The sequence below is a fragment of the Phocoena phocoena genome, chromosome 7 (assembly GCF_963924675.1).
Source record: "Phocoena phocoena chromosome 7, mPhoPho1.1, whole genome shotgun sequence".
NCBI lineage: Eukaryota > Metazoa > Chordata > Mammalia > Artiodactyla > Phocoenidae > Phocoena > Phocoena phocoena.
This window is the reverse complement of record NC_089225.1, coordinates 68039809-68056027: the sequence shown is the minus strand read 5'-3', so window position 1 is coordinate 68056027 and position 16219 is coordinate 68039809. Positions and strand designations below refer to the sequence as shown.

At 36.1% G+C, this 16219-nt stretch overlaps 1 protein-coding gene across 4 annotated transcripts in view; it reads right to left on the bottom strand.

Moving 5' to 3' along the window:
- The window catches only part of ITGAV (integrin subunit alpha V), an 82687-nt gene that overhangs the window by 46059 nt on the left and 20409 nt on the right, over positions 1–16219 (bottom strand). For all 4 annotated transcript variants that reach the window (XM_065881192.1, XM_065881193.1, XM_065881189.1 and 1 more), the window contains exons 3-4: positions 4236–4327; positions 1661–1775 (exon numbers count right to left, since the gene is read on the bottom strand). In XM_065881192.1, coding sequence (XP_065737264.1) covers positions 1661–1775; positions 4236–4327 — 207 coding nt within the window. The remainder of the gene's footprint in view (positions 1–1660; positions 1776–4235; positions 4328–16219) is intronic.

Genomic DNA, 16219 nt, shown 5'->3' with positions numbered 1-16219 from the left:
GCACCACCAGGGAAGGCCCAAACCTGCACTTTTGAAAGCAGTATTCTCTGTAGAAAAGCTGTGCTTAATACAGAGGAAATAGAAATGGAAAACATTTTCTATTGTTAGTAATACAGGGAAAAGATTCCTTTGGAATAAGACAGACCTGGGTTAAAATCCTCATTAGATCACTCACTACCATAAGATGTAGGAAAAAATGACTTCAATTGTCTGGATCTCAGTTCCCACATGTATCAGAAAAGAATAAAGGTGATTTTACAGGTGTGTCCATCACATAAACAATAGGTTACAAGCCTGGCACATAAGGGTTAGCTCATGCTTCAGAGCTACGAAATTATCTTCTCACCATAGGAACATTTTTGCAATACAGAAATTAAAAACACAAATTTAGTCCTCACATTTTCCACATGCCACCAAAGACAACAGCACTATGACCAAAACACCAACAACAGAAGGTGGTGTAGTCAGACACTGAGGATAAATCTGCCCACCTCCTCCATTCTCGCAGGGTGTGCTTTCTGACCTACTCTAATAAAGTGGTTATGGGTACGTATCATTCTTTTCATGTTTACCTCCCACTTACAACAAGTAGGGCCAGGGCAGTGGGCTAAGAAATAAGTGTTTAATGGATTCATTTTGCAATTTCTCAGAGGTTCAACGGCTTAGAATTTTGAAGACTAAATAGATACTTTGGTGTCACAAGTTACCTAACATGGAAAAAAAGTCTAGCAATAAGAGTCTTACATGTTGTACTTTTGTTATTAATTCTCTTTACTACACTACCTGGTGACCAGTGGAACAGAAAAAGTAACGGCCTAAGAAGTGGTCCAGGTATAAACACCACACTGCATTTCAAGAAGCTATTTTTATGTTTCTGATATAAAGAGGATCTGGAGTGGTGGCCAATTCAACAATAGTGGAGAAGCAAAAGGACTGCAATCTCCAAGAAGGAAAAAGTATACAGAGTTTGGAAAAGCATAATCAGAATTACAAGTGCTCAAAATCATCTTTAGTCACAATATAAATTTCATTGGAAATTTCAAATAATATTAGAGAACAGGGTGAGATCTTTTAGATCAAGAGGAGTGAGCTTAGTCGACAGACTGACAAAGAGACTGATTAAAAGCAAGGAAATTCAGACTCTGACTCCTGACCCCAATGTTTCACCTTCCTATAAAAACTCTGGCTCCTTATGACAATTATTTTTGACTTTTAACATCATTATTAATATAGAGCTGCAGTTCTCAAATTCTGGTATCCATCAGAATTACCCTGTCTGTTAAAAATGAAGGTAGCTAGGCCTGACCCAGACCTGCTGAATCAGAATCGTTAGCTGTGGGGTCTGCACCTCTGTTAGAGAAGCTCAAGGGAGCACATTTTGACTAATAGTGACTAAAAATGCAGATTTCCAAAATCAAATATTAATTATTACTGACCAAGGAAGATGAAAACTAGTTCTTAGGGAGAAAGATAAGCCTGTTGCCTGCATAGTCTAAATTTCTTTACATTAATAAAATTGCCTTCATTTTGCTGTCATCAAACAGCACCGTATGTCTACAAATTTTAACACACACACACACACACACACACACACACACTTTTTTAACAGCCTAGGCTTCCCAAACCTCTTTGTAAAAGCTGGTCAATTTCCTATACATACTTGATCTGCATGGAGCATACTCAACAGTCTTTGTACCATCCTGAAGAAAGCATGTTCCAACAGGCTCTCTCTCCTGTTTCATTTCAGTCCTCCAGTGGTACAGTGGGGCACAGGCCTGAAATCAAAGGGGGTGGTCCACACATAAGAATTCTCTGAAAAAAATTAGTGTTTCATATAATCTATACTACCTCAGATTACAATATACCTTTATAAGCATTTATAAAAATTAATCAAACCTATCCTTTACCTTAAATTCCTTATCACAGTAGTGGATAAAGATTTTTAAAGTACTCTTCTCATATGTTTCTAAAGGCCATATTTGGAGTCTAGATATATTTTTTTTCAAAATAGCAAAATCATTATTTTGAGTAGCACCTTTCTTGACGTTAGGTGCTAAACTGAAGGGCACAGACCAAACCAATATTTAACTAAATAACACTCTCATGTGTGTAGAATATATCCCTAAGTTATAAAGCAAATAATTTATCAAGTAAGAAGAGAGTAAAAGAATTTGCAGTGCTTATTTTATTTACTTTCCAAATAAACTATGACCTTTTTGCTTTCAGAATTATAGACTTCAACACCATGTAAAAGTGGTAGAATGCATGTTTTTTAACAGCATAGTAATCTACCAAAGTATAACAATTTAATTTGCTGGAAAAAATTCAATGAATTTTCTATAATACCCTTTGAAGCAAAACATTTTAATACAAACACTACAGATAACACTGGGTTATTTTATATTTACCCTAAAAACTTAAAGTAAGAAATGACTGCCACTTCTCTACATGTACCTGATGTTCCAGAGTGGAGTATTTGCCACTTCTGCATATTTTTGCTTCTTTGTACCTCCTTCTGCCTAGAATGCCACCATTCTCAACCTCTCCCTTCACCTCCAATTGCTAAAATTTGACACATCCTTTGAAGCTCTGCCGAAATTTCACTTCCTAAACAAATCCTTCCCTGGCCCCACAACCCAATGGAAAAAAGAAGAAAATAATAAATACTAGGCAAGTAGTTAAAATAGGGAAGGGCTCTCTGAGGAAATGAAAGTAGAGCTGAAATCAGAATGACAAGGAGCCAGCCCAAGTGAAAAGCAGTAAGATGAGCGTAAGATAGGCAGAGGGACAAACACTAAGGATCTAACTGAAATGACTTGGTATGGAAGGAATAAAAAGACTAGTATAGCTACACATGTGAGGTGGAGTGAGATGATACCAAAGAGAGAGCAGCTGGTGACCGGATTACGCAGATGCTTATAGAAACTAGGAGGAGCATAAGATTTTTACCCTGAGAGTGATGAAAAGTGCTTGACTATTTGAATCAGGCAGGTGAAATGCTCTGGCTCACTCTGGTCCTTCTATAAAGAATGGGTTGTAGCTGGGGCAAGAGAGGAAGCAGAGGGATGAGAAGAGCCACTGCACTGACCCAGGTGAGGAACGACGGTGGCTTGGTACAGGGTAGAAATAGTGGAGATGATGATTTACTGAGGGCCGTGGGATATATTCCGGAAGCTGGAGACAGAACTGACAGGGCTTGCCGGTGGATGGGGTAGAGAGTCGTGCCTCTAAGATGGGGAAGTTTATAAGGAAATACTTATTTTTGTGGTTTTTCCTTTATGATGGAGGGTAACAGTTCCATTTTGGTCCACATTCATTTTGAATAATATATGACATATACAAATGGAAATGTCAAATTGGTAGTTTGGAAATACAACTTCTAAAGATCCAAGGAGAATTAAGAGCTAGAGCTATAGATTTGGGGATTATGATATATAGATTGTATTCAGAGCCACAGGATAGGATAGAAGCAGCTAGGTAAAAGGTGTAGCTGAAGAAGACAAGGGCCCAGAACAAAGCTCAGGGACACCTCAACATTTAGAAGCTAAGCTGAAGTAGAGCTATTAAAGGAGATGGCAAAAGAGCGACCAGCGGTAAAGGGGAAAACCAGAAAAGTACAGAGTCCCAGGAGCCAAGGAAAGAAAAGTATTTCAAAAAGCATGGGTCAAATGACCTTGTTGAATGGTTTTGAGGGGGCAAGAAAAGTATTCTTGACCTGCAAGTCAAGGATGACCCTGCCCATACCTACCTGAGCCTGACAGGAGGGGTTGGGAAGAGGATGGGAAGTGAGGAAGTGGAGATGGTTACTGTAGAAACCACTTTCAACAAGTCTTTGAAAAGGGGAGCAAAGGAAGGGGACTGTAGCAGAGGGGACGATGAGGCAAAGGCAGGGGTGTTTTATTCGTAAGGAGAGGAGGTACTAGGGCATTTAATTAATCAACGGCACATTATTCCTAAACCTGGCTGGACAGAAACAAACTGATGGGAACCACCGAGTAGGGCAAAAAAAAATGGACAATGTAGGAATGAAGGTGAAAGTAGCAAAAGCCAAGTCTGTGAAGGGTGAGAGAGAGGGTATCCTTAGAAGGGGTGGCCTTTGATCAGAGCTAAGTTATCTGATTAAACTCTCTGCCCTTTAGCACACTGAATTTTACTATCAGCTTTCAAGCATAAAACTTCCTGTGTTCCCACATAAATTGACTGAAGTTAACTTATTAAATATCTAAAACACTTACCAAAATTTTATCCTGTTTTGACCTCACAGATGCTCCAAACCACTGATGGGACTTAAACTCCAACGGATCATCCTTGGCATAATCTCTATTGCCTAAAATAAAATTAAATTAAGTTAAAAAATAATTTTTAAAAAAAACTGTGAGGGGTGAGAAACAAAATATTCTTACTTAGTATAACATAGTTTCTTTCAATCCAACCAGGTTTATGACTAGTGTGCCTTTGATTAATCAAATAGTACACTGGCTATTTATCTCATATACTTTACACACATTGGGGATTTCCAACTAATTAGAAAAAATAAAACACAGGATGACTTAGAAGTGTCTCAGATTTGTTATTAATCCTACCAATTATCATAATGCAGATTTGTTATTAATCCTACCAATTATCATAATGCAGAAGTGAAAAAGTAACAGCACGTGAAATTTTCCAGTTGCTAAATTGTAAGCAAATTAACTATTAAACAAACACTTATGATTACCTTCTGTACTCCCAGAACTTCTTTCTGTGGCATCAAGATATTTACAAAAATAGAAGGCTATGAAACACCTTTATAGAACACTAGCTAACACTTAGTCAAAGACTAAAGACTTAGTAAAACACTTAGCTAACACTACACTAACATTTAGTAAAAGACTAAGATCTTACCAATGACATTATAACGTGAGTCAGAACCCAGAACACATGATTTGGCTGGTTGGAAAAAGAATTTGATTTGGCACACTACATGCAAACACTTATTTTTCAGCCTACATTATTGAGGAAATTATTCCTGATATACCAGGCACTCATGTAAAGCACTGTAGATTTAAAAAGATAAAGATAAAAATCTTTTCCATGAGAAAGCTCTTGATCTGGTCAATGAAAAAATTACAGAAATATATGCATAAAGTATTTGGGGAAGGAGAGACTGTTTTTAAAGTCCAGTCTGTTCCTCTTAAAATCTGTTTATAATAATCATTCCTTATAAACATATATTTCAATAATTGTATTGGACAAATACATCAGACAAGTGTCAATTTTAAGAATGCCAGCCAACATGTTAATATCATCCAAAGGTTTGGTTAAATCTACTCCCTAAACCCCACCCATCTAAGGTAGTGCTTATGGTTATTCAATTCCATTCTGAGGACTTAAGACCAATTGAAGAGTTATACATAATTAATGATCATTTCAATAATGCCAGATGTCATCTAGGCAAGATGCAAGGTGTTAACATATTAGTTGTACTATTCTTTGAACATTTTCATTGTTTTGCAAAAAAAATTTTAATGTGTCAATTTCCAAAGTCCTCTATCTGTAGTCTAAACACCACTCACTGTTTTTTGTCAGTGGTCACAAAGGCACCATTTACTAGTAAAGGGAGGGAGGAAGGAGGAACAAACCAGCTAGTACATGCCTTTTACCATGTGAATCAAGGTTTCCCAACAGTAGCTGGCTTGCCTTTGAAGCCTATGTTCACATGCCTACCTCACACATCAGTGACCTATAGATCACCTAACAGTTCACGTGCTCCCTTACATTTCCCATCCTCCCATAGTTAGGTTAAAGCCACATAACTCATTTTCATCAATAAAATGAGTTCTGCTAAGAGCAGAAGTGGCATGTGTCCCTTCCAATTCAAGTCAGTTAAGAGTGGATATGAGTTCAGTAGTCATCAAGGAAATGCAAATCAAAACCACAATAAGGTATCATCTCATATCAATTAAGGCGGCTATTATCAGGAGATATGGAGAAAAGGGAACCCTGATACACTGTTGGCTGGCAATGTAAATTGGTGCAGCCATTATGGAAAACAGTAGGGAGGCTACTCAAGAAATTAAAGACAGAACTATTGTATGATCCAGCAATCCCACTCCAGGTATATATCTGAAGGAAATGATACCACTACCTTGAAGAGACCTCTGTACTCCCATGTTCACTGAAGCATTATTCACAATAGTCAAGGTGTGAAGCAACCTAAATGTCTATGGTCAAGTGAATGAAAAAAAGAAAATGTGGTATATAATTAAAATGGAATATTATTCAACCTTAAGAGAAGAAGTCCTACCATGTGCACCAACATGGATGGACCTAGAAGACATTATGATAAGTGAAATAAGCGAGACACAGAAAGACAAACACTTCATTATATCACTTATATGTGAAATCCCAAATTGTCATTTCATTTTAAAAAACAAAATAAAACAAAAACAGTGGATAGGTATTCTCCATGTTTTCTTTCTCCCAGCCATGAGGTTGAAAGAATAGATGGTGTGGAATCCCTTAATGGAAGCAGCCTCAGTCCAAGTTTCTAAACCACCAAGAATAGCCAAATGACCTACACAAGATGATGACATGAGCAAGAAATTATCCTTTTTTAAGTGATTGAGATCTGGGTATTTGTTTGTATATTAAAAACAAAACAAAACCATGTTGCTACTGCAGTATAGCCTAGCACAGTTTGAGTAATATATGTTCTAAAAACAAAATGCTATATCCAAAATGGACTAACCTACAACTACAAAGAAGCTCAGCCCTTGGAAGAATTGGATTCAATTAATAGGTTTTTCAAGGATTTTAGCCATAAAATATATGCTTACAAGTTATTTAATAGGATTTTTTAAAAATTCCACTGCAAGCTAACTGTGTTCTCTCACTGTTACTGGATTTCTATTCTATTCTTTTCTACAAAGGAAATAAAGGCATTTTCCCCCCTTACATTAATGAAGCAGGAGAAATACAGTATGACAGTGAAACAGTCGGTGCTTGGAGGGATTCACTTCTATTCATTGTCCCTTGAGACCATAAGCATCATGATAAACTCAGGTAAGCTTAGCCTGAGGGAACTGACTTTATGATCTAATGTATCTGAACAAAAAGTACAGCATTATCACAGCTGCTACCTCCTGCTTCTGCTTTCATTTAAAACAGCCTTTTCAGCAAGACCCTAAAGATGTTAAAGCAGAAGCAAAACTTTTCTATATTAGAGGAAATCTTCCATGAACGAAAGTACCATATTAGAGAGGTGGTACTCACATTAATTTAAGACTCCATGTATTTCCTCATACTCTAAAACTTCGATTCAGAAAAAAAAGAGAGAGATGTAGGGACTTCCCTTGTGGCGCAGTGGTTAAGAATCCACCTGCCAATGCAGGGGACACGAGTTCGACCCCTGGTCTGGGAGGATCCCACATGCCATGGAGCAACTAAGCCCATACGCCACAACTACTGAGCCTGTGCTCTAGAGCCCGCGTGCCGCAACTACTGAGCCCGCATGCTGCAACTACTGAAGCCCGCGCACCTGGAGCCCGTGCTCCACAACAAGAGAAGCCACCACAATGAGAAGCCCATGCACCGCAATGAAGAGTAGCCCCCGCTTGCCGCAACTAGAGAAAGCCCGTGCACAGCAACGAAGACGCAACACAGCCAAAAATAAATAAATAAATAAATAAATTTATTTGTTAAAAAAAAAAAAAAAGACACGCAGACCCAACATCACTATATTCTTGCCAATACAATATTCCTGCCTACAAGACACCTGGTATAGTTTCCTCAAAAATGTCAATGTCATGAAAGACAAAAAAAGTAAGATTCATGATTAAAAGAGAACAATCTATGGTAACCCAATGCAAGATATGATCTTTGATTGAATCTTGTGTCTGAAGAAATTTTTCAAGTCCATTTTTCAATGGACTTTAATGGACTTTATTAGATAACAGTATTGTAATAATGACATATTTCTAGTATGTGATGATGACAGTACTGTGGTTATATAAGGGGAAGTCCCAGTTATGAGGAACTGCCTGCTGAAGTGTTTTGAGGTAAAGTTTCACAATGTCTGCAAGAATACTTGAATCTAGGTGAAGGGTATACTGTTCATTGTATTACAGTTTCAAATTTTCTGTAAGTTTAAAATTTTTCAAAATAAAAGTACAGCAGTTAGCAAGTACAGATATTATGTACTATAAGGCCAACAACAGAATATCTTCTACTTCTCTTTATTTGCACTCTTTATTATATTTACTCTAATAATAATCATTAAAAATATTACAAAACAAATGAAAACATAAAACACAAAATAAAGTCATATGTAAAGATGAATCTAAATACCACCATCCCACCATAAAGAAATATCCTCTGCTCACATTTTAGTGTCTATTCTTAAACACTTGTTTTAGGAATACATGCATATCCTTTTATGCAAAGTAGATATTAAGCCAATATTTAAAAATATTCAAGCTATTACTATACATGTAAATGTATATACTTTTTTCCCTGTAACAATATGTCAGTAAGAGTAGATCTACAGCACCGTTTTCATTGTTGTTGAGTACAACATTATACAGCTGTACAGCAGTTTATTTAATCAACCCCCGTATCTCCTTCAGTTTCAAGTTTAGGAATATTTCTATTTTGATTTAAGAGACTTACATATTCCCTCAAAGTCACACCTACTTACTCTTCCAATATACACGGAAGTTCATTATAAGCTATCTGAGCATGAGCTCTTTGCTAAATGAAGATGATAAACCTTCTGGAAAATGGTATGTAATATAGAATATTATTCTAATGGCTAAATTTTAATCAAGGTTCCAAGATAAACTTATTTCTATATGTAAGAGTTCCCTTACCCTGAGTCCCCAGTCCCTTACACAAGCCCTGTAGGCCTCTGTACCCAAGGGCCACTGACCTAGAAAACCTTTTTGCTTCCATGTTTGATCCAAACCCTAACTGAAAAGTCAGGTGTAGCTGTCCATGACCCTAACACATGATGAAATGGTAGTCTGCCCCTGAAGGAAATATCTGATACAAGGGACAGTCATGGGAACAAGTAATTACAGTGGAGCAATGGTAGAGGACTGTGTAAAGAGTAATGGGAAAAGGGTAGCAGAGTACAAGTGAGGGAATGCTTTCTGGGCCAAGAGAAGATTCTACGCAAAGAAACAAAGGAGTGGATATTCTTGGATTTTTTAGAGACTTGTGAGTTGTTCACTGTGACTAGAGAAAAGGGTCTAGAGGGGAACAGTGGTCAAGAGCTTTCATGCAACGCTAAGAGTGGACTTCGTGGCATTTCTGAATTGCCCTCTATGCTAAACAATTTTTCTTCAGTTATATTTCTGAAAGGAGGAAGAGAAGTTTCCTCTGTAAGATGTTATCCCATTCTCTTCCTACTACTTTGAAAAACTGCTTCCATAGATTCTAGTTTTCCTAAACAAATGGACTTTTCTCTAAATTTGTAAGTGGTGGCATAGGACGCTGCTATGCATGGTCAGGTATTATGTGCTTCTCATTGCTACCATGTTCTATGTCCTGTTTTTTTAAAAAAACCATCAAAAACATCCCCTACCATTATGATTATGGTTATCTGCCTTTGTGGACATCAGGTTTAGCTTAAGCTAAAAAAATGTCCTGGAAAATAAGTAGAAATTTTACATATATTTTGGTTTTATTTTTATCATCAAGTATTATGGAGCATAAAAATCCATAGTTCTTTCCAATATGGCAAGCAATTTACCCACAGCATTTAAGAAAAATGAAGCAGCACCAGTCCAAGGTGAAAAAGCACCAGGCAATATGGCTCTTTTTGATTAAAAAGTATATTTGAAAAACCAAGACAACAGCCGTATCTTACAGCATCCAGTGATTAAAGGTGTTTTCAATTACATTAACAAACAAAAGAAGTCAAATGTATTTGGCTATAATGCATTGGCATATATTGGCATCCAAAACTTAGTCAACAGTTTTCCAAAAAATATGTTATCACCCATTGCTTTGAACGCCTTCAGCTTCAACAGGGTCACAACCTCAAATTACCATCTTTTTAAGAAGTTTGCTCAATGGGAAGTTCTTCTTTACCAATCAGAACTTTTTTTTCCAGAGACCAAGTCTTAAAATACCCAATTCAACCTCAGGCAGAAGTTTCACTCAGAGGAAGTGTGAATAGAGGTGGGTGGGGAGAAAGAAAAGGAAAGCCTGTTCTCCAAACACACTGACAAGAAGTTCATTCATGACCTGGCTGAAACTGGCAGCTAATCCAGGGCACATGACGGAAGTAAATATTTTGAGTCACAGCCCTGAGTCACCATTTCGAGTGATGCCGGAACTCCCCGGCACCATGCCACCAACCTTGAAAGGGATACAGAATACAGACAACTGCAGAAATTCCAGTGCTGAAGGAAATGCTTCCTCAGGGAACAGTCAAGAAAGAACAATGATTTCTGTCCATAATTCTGTAAAACACCTTGAAATATTAGCTCTGATCTCCCAAGTAAATTAAAAGGAAAAAGAGTGTCTCACACAATGGCAAAAATGAGAAGAAATTGCCCCGTATTATGTAAATTAACATAAGACTCCATACTATCACTTTCGGAAATTCATAGAAGAAAATGCTGCTAGAGAATCTTAAAGTTAATTAGCAAGTACATCACCAGAGACTTGAAAATTTAACACCTATTTTGGTCGGCTTTTAAACTTGCCAGTTGCACTTTATCAGACTCCCATGATTGAAGACTTCAGGACAGAAGCATATTGGATAACGCAAACTGTCATAGCTTTAGACTCTGCCCGCTGATTAGTAACCAACTCCTCTCATTTTTTTCTCATTTCCTCCAAGTGTTTGAAAAGACACTGTCGAACATTTAACTTGCTGGAGAATTACAGGAGATGCTTATTTTTAAGACAAAGTTACCTTATCACCCTAAAGCTACATTTTTTTGTTTCTTCTTTTCATGCCTAAAGAATATCCTTGGGAACAACAAGACTACATCACCTTTTTTGAAAAGGCCAAAGGCCAGAAGAATGGCAAAACATTAGAAAAGCAAAACAGTAAACTTTTATTTGGAAGTGACCTGTGTATTTAGTCATTCAGCTCCCATTTGTTACTTTACGAATAATGATGTAGGTCCTCAGAGGGCTTAATTTTGCCCCAAAAAAGTGGCTATTAAAACGATGTAATGTACAGCATGGTGACTATAGTTAATAATACTGTACTGCATATTTGAAAGTGGCTAAGAGAGCAGATCTCAAAAGTTCTCACCACAAGAAAAAAATATTTTGTAACTATGAACGGTGATAGATGTTAACTGACTTATTGTGCCCATCATATTGCAATATATATAAATATCAAATCATGATGTTGTATACCTGAAACTAGTATGTCAATTATACCTCAATTAAAAAAAAATGCCATCCCATATTCACCCTTTAATAAAATAGACAATTTGCAGTGTTCCTTAAGCAGCTTTTTACCTCAAACCTCACTTTTGCTCAGTCACACTTCCTATAACAAATTTGCCTGAAAGAAAAATCTCCCAATATGGTTTACTTATTTATGTGAAAATTAACAGGACAGAGAAAGAAATCTCTTTGATCATTCAGTTAAATAAATAAATCACAGGTAACTCCTATGTCTAAATGAATGGAATATAGCAGTTAAATGAGACAGATAAGGTCCCTGCTTTCAAGGGAGAGAAATAATAAAGAATTACATAAGATATTTTCAGAGTTACAAATACTATAAAAGAAATATGAGAGAAAATGAAAAAGTAGTCAGACAGCTGCTAGTATCATGTATTTGTAACATAATGCTATTGTGAAATAATGTATTTCATTGACTCAGAGCTGCAAATATTCAGATATCAACATCTTTGAAATATGAATGTGTATTACAGTCAATGGTAACGTAATTATAACTAGCAGCATTTTTCAGTAGTACCTAAATAGCACATTTTAACATCAGTGGGGGTGTAATTGGGCAGTGGCTGGCATTGAACATGAGGTTTCTTTTTAGAGTGATAGAAATGCTCTGGAATTAGATTATAATAATATCTGCAAAACTCTATAATTATGTACCCTTAAAACAGGTGAATATTATGATAAATTATATCTCAATAAAACTGTTTTTAAAATATGACAAACTTGTCAGGTAGAAAAGCAGCTGCCACATAACAGAAATGCATGTATATAATAAAGACTTTTTCAAAATTAACAAAAAAACCCAAACAGATGCATTCAGAAGGGAAATAGACCAAGAATACAAATAGACAATACAAAACAAAAACACAGAAAGAGCTAATAAACATATGAGAAAAGACTTAACCTCATTAGAAATCAGAAATGCAAGTTAAAACAAGATAAATGTTTCACCCACCAAACTAAGAAAGATTATATCAAGTTTGGTTCAGAGATAGGTTGTATCGATGTTTTCCTACTTCGCAAATATCTATCAAATGTACGTTAAAAAACACATCCCTTTGACTTCCAAATTTCATTTTTAGAAATTAATCCTAATAATTTAAAATATGAACAAACACTTAATAAACATGCTCAAAGCACCGTTATAATAGATTTTAAAAACAGCAAAAAAATCTATCTCCAACACAATAGGACATAAATTGAGTAAATTATAATTTTACATATTTATACACACAGACACACACACACACACAAACAGTATATACAAAGGCCACAAGGAACATGCACAAACATGTTATACACACCCATCCAAATATATCCTATGGCCATTGATTTCCTGGGTGATGGGACTCGGGAGATTTTTATTTCCTTTTGGCCCCTCGAAGTTTTCTCATTTTTTCAGTCAATGAATATGCATTATTTGCATGTTTTAAAAGGTTAAAAAAAAAAAGTAGTGTGGATACGTATCCAATAATCTTCACATACAAAAGCTTAGTTACAAGCTTCCACATCCCCTCTTAATTAACTTTGTTTACATTTTCATCTCCCACACATAAAAGTTTTAGTTCATGAAATTCAAGAACATTTAAATTGAGCAAGCTCCTCTTAGCAATTTTTATAAGCATTATTCTTCCTATATTCAATAAGCATTATACTTCCTAGTACTCAAACTACTAGAGTAAAATACTGTGAAAAATAATTCATTAAAAAAATCAAAATTCCAGATATTACTGAAGATCAAAATGGAGGTTAATAACTTCTTTGACTTAGTAAGAAAATACAGTTTCTTAATTTATGAAACTCTGAAAGACAATATGCAGTGGTTAGGTATCAGTATTAATGCAATGATGATTTGCTGTATAACTTTAAAGTGTCTTTAAATGTCTCTAGAAGCATAATTGCATTGACTTAAAATAAGAAGAGATAAAGGTCTCTAAATCCAGTGTTTGGGTCCACAACTATTGAAAAACTAATCACTTGTGAATCTAAAAATAAGTTCTTAAATCACAGTCTATGAACATGAGAAAGTGATACTAATTTACCTAGAGCTATCCAAAAACATCTTTTATATAAAATTAGATATAACTGTTTTCTAAAAGCAAACAAGAAGAGTCAGAAAAGTAGAGCCAGAAAAAAATATGATGAAGCTCATTTCACTGGGGACTGCCACTTATTTATTTATTGAATTATTACCACCACGGGGAACAGAGAATCAAAATCTACCTCTCCTTCCATGAGCAATTCTGATGCTTCTCATGGAGCCAGCACAAAGAATACAGGCCCTTTGAAAACACCCACTGCTCCATCAATGCTGGTTTGTTTCCTCTTAGTAATGAGAAGGAAATGATCCTGAAAGCATCTAACATTTTAAAACAAAAACTCTTTACTAAAGTTAAAAAAAAAAAAAAAAACCCAAGTCAATGTTAAGTCTTAAAATAATGGGTGTGAGTCAGGTCAAAATGAGCCAGGAAGAGGATAAGTTTAAAGGAATATATGAACTCAGTTTTGGTAAAACATTTAAAATGTTAAAATACCAACTAACTGCATGAGTTAAAATAACAACTAACTAGTAATAAAGGAATTGGATTAATTGATTTCTAGGTTGCCTGACAGTTCTCCAATTGTATAATTCTCTACTGGGGAACAACAGATTATATCAGGAGAAACAGTTTCATTAAAAAAACACACACATATATATAATTCTTTAGTATAAATTTATTTTGTATTAACAAAGGGAAGGGAGACTATTTTTCTCTGTGTTCTTTAACTTTCTAATTTGCAGGACTGTTGCAACTGGACAGATATCTAGACACCACTCTGAAAGATAGAAAATTCACCTAGAGAACAAAAGCAAACTTCGGAGGCTGTTTTTGAGATGGCCTGATTGTTTTAATTGCAATGAGCTGGCAACTGTATGGCAGAGAGGCCAGAGAGCAGCTAAGTTTTCTATTTTCTATTAAATACAAAGCGCTGTAATATCCAGAAAATACTCCACAGCATCTTTCTTGACTGGAAAATTGGCATGGCCAGGGTTTTCCCAGCCTACGGCCAAGCCCTTAGGGCAACAGGTAATAAGTGTTCCAGCAAGCCATTTGGGTGGCAGGGCAGTGATCTGACTTCTGACCTTCTCTAGAACAGATATTGTTGGTGAGAGGTGACATCCATTCACTGAATTTGGAACATAAACATAGGCGCTTCTCCTTTTATTAAGGGACGTATTTAACAATCATGCAGGCAAGCCCATCTTTTTACACAAAGAGACTTTGACTGTGCCAGGTGCTACATGTTCTCCTCTGTCAGTGCACATCATCAGTCTACCTTTTGAGAAAAGACTTACTATTAAGAAAACTGGGCAATGGTCAGTCTGTTAGCAACATCTGCTTCCTAAAAAAGGAAAGCATGCTGCAAGGAGAAGATTTTCCCAAATGCCACCATAACAGAGGTTACAACACAAACCAAGATATTATCCATTTAAGAATATCCACAATTATCTTTAGTTTTTTTCCTTTTCCATAATCATTCACTTCCCCACAACTGTAGTATGGGCATGATGTAAACTATCCTTTCTTCATTTGTACACTGCTTCATCGCTTATAAAGTACCTTCATAGACATTATCTCATTAAATGCACATGACAAACTTGAAGGGTAGGTATTATGCTTATTTGACAGATGGGAAAAAGTGAGGCTGGCAAACTTAAATCACTTGCCCAAGGTCGCATCTAGTGCGTGTCAGAGCTTGAATCTGAGCCTTCACCTTCTAGTTTGCGTTCCCCATAACCATAGAACCAAAGCAAAAACAACAAGAGAGGGAACAAGGCTGACTTACATAAGCATGGTTGTGCCTAAAGTAGCTTATAGTATAACCAATATGAAACAAAATATTTAAAAGGGCACTGTGGTAACAGAATAATCCCCCCCCACCCCGCCACCCAAAGATGTCCAAGTCCTAACCCCTGGAAACTTACATTTGAATATGTGACCTTACATGGCAAGAGGGACATTGCAGGTGTGATTAAATTAAGGGGCTTGAAATGAAAGGTTACTCCAGATTTTCTCGGTAGGTCTGATATAGTCACAACCGGGAGGCAGAAGAGTCAGTGTCAGAGTGGTGTAGCCTGAGAAAGATTCAACCAGCTACTGCTGGCTTTAACAACGGAGGAAGGGGCTACAAGCCAAGGAAGGTTGGTGGCCTCTAGAAGTTAGAAAAGGCATGAAAACAGATTCTTCCCTAGAGCCCCCAAGAGGAATGCAGCACTGCAGACATCTTGATTTTGGCCCAATGAGACAGCTGACCTTCAGAACTGAAGATAATAAATTTGTGTTGTTTTAATTAAGCCTCCAAGATTATAGTAACTTGTTATGACAACAATAAGAAACTAATTGAGGCATGAAGACAAAATTGAGATAACAGACTATCCCTAGCCTGCTACATAAATATTCTTGATATTGTTTTGTATACCAACATTATACAGTTTTAGAATATTTTTACTTCCTAAAATACATAGATCATTAATCCTTAAACTAAAGCAGATTTGCTTAAGTTCTACTTTTCCACATCTACATTCAGATAAATTGTGTTTTCTACATGACAATCATCTTCTTTTTTAGGAGTAGGGGAATAAGATACATCCTACTATGTATAAAATAAGCTATAAGGATATACTGTACAGCACGGTGAATATTGCCAATATTTTATAATAACTATAAATGGAGTATGATCTTTAAAAATTGTGAATCACTATGTTATACATCCGAAATGTATATAATATTGTAAATCAACTATACCTTAATTTTTTTAAAAAAAT